Source organism: Dipteris shenzhenensis, chromosome 30, assembly GCF_047967505.1.
Source record: "Dipteris shenzhenensis isolate YYH24624 ecotype China chromosome 30, Dip_SZ_1.0, whole genome shotgun sequence".
In the NCBI taxonomy this organism is placed as follows: domain Eukaryota; kingdom Viridiplantae; phylum Streptophyta; class Polypodiopsida; order Gleicheniales; family Dipteridaceae; genus Dipteris; species Dipteris shenzhenensis.
The window spans coordinates 30983750-30989749 of record NC_141625.1 but is presented as its reverse complement, the minus strand read 5'-3'; the positions used below and the strand labels follow the sequence as shown (position 1 = coordinate 30989749).

At 44.0% G+C, this 6000-nt stretch overlaps 1 protein-coding gene across 1 annotated transcript in view; it reads left to right on the top strand.

Moving 5' to 3' along the window:
- Positions 1–1031: 1031 nt before the first annotated feature.
- The window catches only part of LOC147881973 (protochlorophyllide-dependent translocon component 52, chloroplastic-like), a 51459-nt gene continuing 46490 nt past the window's right edge, over positions 1032–6000 (top strand). The window contains exon 1 of the mRNA XM_087401489.1: positions 1032–2045. Coding sequence (XP_087257615.1) covers positions 1443–2045 — 603 coding nt within the window. The 5' untranslated portion in view covers positions 1032–1442. The remainder of the gene's footprint in view (positions 2046–6000) is intronic.

Below are 6000 nucleotides of genomic sequence, written 5' to 3'. Positions count from 1 at the left end.
AAAATTTTAAGCAATTTCGTTAAATGTTAACTTAAAATCTACAAATTCTCATGAAAAACCTCAAATTTTTGAAACCGCATGTTTTGTGATTTCTAAATGGGTCTACTAATTCAAAAAATTCAGTATCTTTCTACTGAAGCATAGGATTTGTGTGCAATTTTTTACATCGAGTTTGTTATTTTGAGCTTTAATCAGTTTGTCATTCTCGACTCGGCATTAGATCAATAGAGATTAAGAAGTTTGTAAAAATCATACATAAATATGTTACCGTGTTACACAAGGCATTTAGGCCCCAAGGGCTCATAGAAACGTTGATCATGCCCTTGATTAATGGAGTTGACGGACATGGCTAAACTACTCCACGACTAATGGTATTTGGCCCTGCAAGGATCTAAGGGATGGAGAGATTAGTTTTTTGCTAAGGAGGTCCATCCCACTTCTTTCAGCTCATTTGGTCAATTTGACCAGTTTAAGTTTTGGTTTAGTGGTTGTTTAAGGTTTTTTAATGTGCTCCTAATGTGTTGTTAGGGTCAAGTTTTTGTTCTCTTATGGAGATTTGTTGGGTATTTTTCTCTAGAGATGGAGGCTCTCTTTGTCTCTTGTATGACACCACTCTTGCCAAAATAGCCAAGTCCCCACTTTTATTTAATGGTCCATCCACCCCATCGGCCCGCCCCCCTCCCCTCTTTCACCTCTTCTTTCACTCATCTGCGGCGATAAAAATCCTAGGGGGAGGCTCAAAAGGAAACAAAGGAAACAACATGACAAGATAGAAGGTGAAAGACAAGATACCATGCCATTAGAGGGTGCTTTCTTAAATAGTCAAGCACATGATCAATTTGATCTTTTCCCAATACACATGTCATCACTCCATTGACTCAATCTACTCTACCAATCACATCATTTCTCTCCATATCACTCTTATGACATAAAGCTAGTAACACTATGAAAACGATAGGGGTGCACAAGACCTTCCCATGTACTCTATAGGCCCCCACTTAGTGATTTGTGTTTTCTTGGAAAGAGAGATACTCCTAGTCCACATCTTTTAGATTATGGCAATTTATCATCTGGTTTCCTCATCTCCACGTTGTACATCTTCGTTCCTCGTTTGCATGGCCTCGTCCAAGCTCCCATTCAGATTCATCGATCGACCCATGTTTTGATTCATACAAATTCAAACGATTCAAACTCAAGATTTTTCTTCTTGCCACCCATCAAAAGCATTCCGCATTTGGTTTATCCGTTCACCTCCGCACTTGTTGTAATCACGTCGCCAACAGTCTTTGAACAAACATGGTAATCACGTCGCCAACAGTCTTTGAACAAACATGCCATTCTTCAATCTGATACGTATTTGCGCATCAACCCCAGTTTCTACGACCTTTCCTAGCCATTGAACTGTCGTATCCCTCCCTGCGGACGTATTTGAGACCGTTTCCATGGCCGCGCCGCACCCTTCTGCTCTCGGCACTCCCGCTTGTGTCTCCAAAATTGGCAGTATCAAGTCACCCAGGAGTGGCACAGTCTTAGCTAGCTCATTTGAGAAGTTTCTCAAAGTTAAAGAACTGAATGAATTGTCAACGCGTCTGCACTTCCATAAGTTAAGGTCCAAGCCATTCGGAATATCCTCAAAGATATTTGCAATGGAAGGTTCTCTCACCGACGCCAAAATTCTCGATAACAAAGCCGCTTCTCAAACGCAGGTGCTTGTGTCGGACGCTCGGCAGGAGGAAGAGAAGAATCAGAAGGATGATAAATTCGATTGGAATGTGCAATGGTACCCAGTTGCAGTCGCTGCGGATCTCGACAAAAATGTTCCTTTTGCTACCCAAATCATAGGACGAGATCTAGTTGTTTGGTGGGACAGGAACGGAAAGACATGGCAAGTTTGGGACGACAGGTGTCCTCATAGGCTGGCTCCTTTGTCAGAGGGAAGGATAAACGAGCAAGGTGAACTGCAATGTTCTTACCATGGTTGGTCTTTTGCTCCATGCAATGGAAATTGCACTCGCATACCCCAAGCCTCAGCTGACGGAAATCCGGTAATGCTTGTTTTCTCTTGTTCAATGCTTTGCTTTAGCCTTAATCATTAAAGTCTTCTCTAGTGTACAGCATGTGAGAAAGGGGCTGATGGCCCAAAACCCATTCGCTGCGCTCTACATGAGGCACATATGCAATTAATACGAATCTGTAGTGATGTTCAATCTGCTGCCGGCATGGTAATCCACAGATATCTGAACAGAATTCATTGTTTTTTAACCATGCAGCAAAGTAAGACCAATAATGTTGTAATCGTAGGGGACTGATTATCCCTTGAACTGAAATGGCATGAAAAAAAAGGGTGCAATGAATTAGCTTTTTTCTGAAAAAGATAGCCTTCATCTCCATCCTTGACAAAAACTCAGTCTGAAGTTTATTACAGAAATAGATGCTCATCGGTGAGAACATTAAGTTGATTCCTCTTGTACGTGTGGGGCAGCACAAGTGGAAAAATTATCCAAATGTGAGCTACATGCTTGGTGATGACCAACAGAAGACCCACCTACTTCTTGCACTATCGTGGGGACACGCCAATCCTGAATAGACTGAACCTTTTCGGGATCCAAGCGAATGCCTTCTGTGCTGATAATATAGCCCAAATATTGAACTTCAAGCAGTTCGAATGTGATCTTCTTAGACTTGATGTAGAGCTGGTTGTCTCGTAAGACCTGAAGGACCTGCTTAACATGCTGCGAATGCTGCTCCATAGATGGATATACTTCGAGAATATCCTTGACATCATCTTGTTGATGGTCGGGGTTGCATTCTTAAGCCCAAATGGCATGACTACGAACTCGTAATGACCACGTTCTATACTGAAGGCAGTCTTTGAAATGTTAGCCTAAAAAATACAAACTTGATAGTAGCCACTTTTGAGATCAATTTTTGAGAAATACTATGCACCATTGAGCCTTTCCAAGATGTACTAAATGCAAGGCATCGAGAACTTGTTCCAGATGGTCAACTTGTTGAGTGCACAATAGTCAACACACAATCTTGCAGACTTATCCTTCTTCTGAACAAATAATATAGGAGCCGCAAAAGGTGAAGATGAAGGGTCAGACTAAGTCAATGTCCTAAGTGTCTTACCAATCTAAGGTTAGGAGTCCTAACAGTCCTAGGTGACTTAGGGACTCCCCCCCCCCCCCTCAAAAAAAAAAAGAGAGGTAAAAAGCTCACTTATCAACCTCTTTTAAGGGGCCTTTCACATCTCGTTTGGAGCCATTTTGGCTCCGTTTCGAAGCTTCTTCGACGACCTTTCTTCCGAGCCTCTCCATTGACATTTTCGTGTTTCCACACACTATCTCAGGTGCTCATTATGCAGGGTTTTGCTATCCATTTCTCCTTGCCTACATTTGAGCTCCTCTCTCCAGAGCCAATCACCATGCCACCGAAGTGTGCCCCTTGTGACATATTGCATGACAGTGATGAGGCTGCTCAGTATGAGCAAGTGCCTGCCACAGTGATTGCATCCACTAGTGGTACAGTGGTTCCTTTCACTCAGCCTCTCTCTCCTGTATCCCAGGAAGCGCAATGCAGGTAGCGCAAATAGAGTTTCTGGATGCCCTTTCTTCTATGCTCTAGGGTGCTTTCCCACAGATAGGACATGAGTTCAGCCAGCAGCTTACCACAGCCATGGCTATGCAAGATACGGCTCTTGCCCAGATGGGACAACAGATTGGTCAGCAGATCACATCTGCCATTGCTATGTAGGATAAGGGTAAGCAGCCCGCACCCTAGCAAGGGGACCATTCAGACAGTCAAGATGTTTTGTCTACTCCATGTAGGGGTTTTATGGCAAACACCCGTCGTGCCTATGAGCATCAATCTTCTAGACCATTGCATATACTCCAGCATGGGGATTATTAGGACTTAGATGATGCATTTTCTGCGCCACAGAGCACCTTCTTGCAGGATGTCAGGCCATCTTTTGGCTCACAGCTTTCTGCATCTATGTAGGGTGAGCCGTCTCTTTTGGGCCGACCCGTTGGTGTGCATCCGGTTAGTGCTCTTTTCACCACACTTGCGAGTATGCCTGGAGCTGGCTTTGATTTATATGGCAGCCCACACCCCTGGGAGAGAGGTCAGTCCTCTTTTTAGCCCTTTGGTATGTCATCATTTTGGAGAGATGCATTTGGCAGAGAGACCCAACCTGGGGTTCATGCACCTATCACTCCGCCGGCAAGTACATATAGCCAAATGCAGCTAGTGCATCACATGGCAGTAGCTACTACGCAGCAGGGGGTTGGTGGTGGGCAGCAAGCCATTTTTGATGACATGTTGGTAGATTCTTTGCATTCATATAAGGCCCTACCTGAGGCCATCAAACTTGAGATGCCCTTCTTCGATTATGTGAACCTCAAGCGTGATGATGCCTTCTGGAGGCTACACACACAAGAATTATGCAGCCAAGGATATCAAGGACAAACTCACAGTGCATAAGTTTAAAGGGGACACTGGTACTCCCAATGAGTTGGAGGAGTGGCTCACGAAGCTGGAAGACTATTTTTGCATCTTTTTTGCATCATTTTTGCAGGTATGCCCACACATGGTGGCGACACATGAGGGATTCGCCTCAGAGACCAACCACTTGGGAGGGGTTTCAAAGAATTGATGGTCACTACATTTGTATCCCCACTTGTCTTGGATCAATACTTGGCTGAATTAGACTGGTACCGTCCAAGAGTACTTGTAGTGCTTTTGGAGGCTTTCCCTGTTTATGCAGGACGTATCTGAAAAGGGAAAGCTGCTACGTTTCATCCATGGGTTAAGTCCTTCTCGCTGCAGATGTGAAGGCACATAACCCTCAAACAATTGAGTGTGTAGCCCAATTGGCAGAGGTATTTGAGCCCAAATATTCCAGTAAATATAATATGACAGCGGGTAGCACATATGGGAATGCAAATGAGGCTGAAAAGAAGCCTAAGGTGAATGATTGGAATGAAAGGAAATCAGCAGCAACACCATTTCCAAGGTTTCCCACAGTTATAGGCAGCAAGATGCCATATGCTAAGCCATACAGGTCATTGGATGCTAAGCCAAGTGTTGGACTTGAAAAATGAGAATTTAAACAACACACCAGGGCTATTATGGACAGTAGAAAGAGGGCAAACTTATGCTATAAGTGTGGTGAGAAGTGGACTCCTGAGCATCGGGAAGTTTGCTAAATGCATAACAGTGGTACTACAAAACTTAGCATGATTATTGAGATATCGGATAATGAGGATTTGATGGATGCTTCTGAGACTTTGGATGCCTCTCATGATGATTCAGAGGGTGCACAAATCATGGAAGAAACTCCAGATGGTGGAGCCACGAAGGGGGCTGATCTTTTGACCCCGCTGGTGCTAATGAACATAATATGCATGGTATACATTCATACATTCTGATGACACTCAGCCCATATGTAACACGCGAGGCCGTTGGCCTAAAGTCTTTCATGTGGAGCATCAGGTTGCTATGCCTTTTCTTGCGCGAGAGGATGCAAATGGCAATGGTCCTGTGGACGAAGAGGAGATCTATTGGGATGCGCAGCAAGCCATTTATGCTCTCTTCTCATGCCTTGATGGGTGCCAAAAGTGCTGAAACTATTTGATTGAAAGGACAAATTGATGGCAGAACTATTCACATGCTTGTGGACAACGGTAGCACTCATAGTTTCATCAATTCTAAGACCTTACAGAAGGTGGGACTGATTGCTATTGAGATTGATCATGGGCTGAGAGTAGAGGTGGCAAATGGACAGCATTTGGTCAGTAAATTTTGTTGCCAAGATGCAAGAATCAAGCTCTCTGAGGATTATGAATTTGCTAGGGATCTCTTGGCCCTGGATATGGGCCCAATAGATGTCATCCTGGGCTGCGATTTGCTGAAATCTTTGGGGAAAATCAGCATGGATTTAAATGCCCTATCACTTAGCTTTGTCCCCACAAGGGTAGAACTATAACATTGCATAGC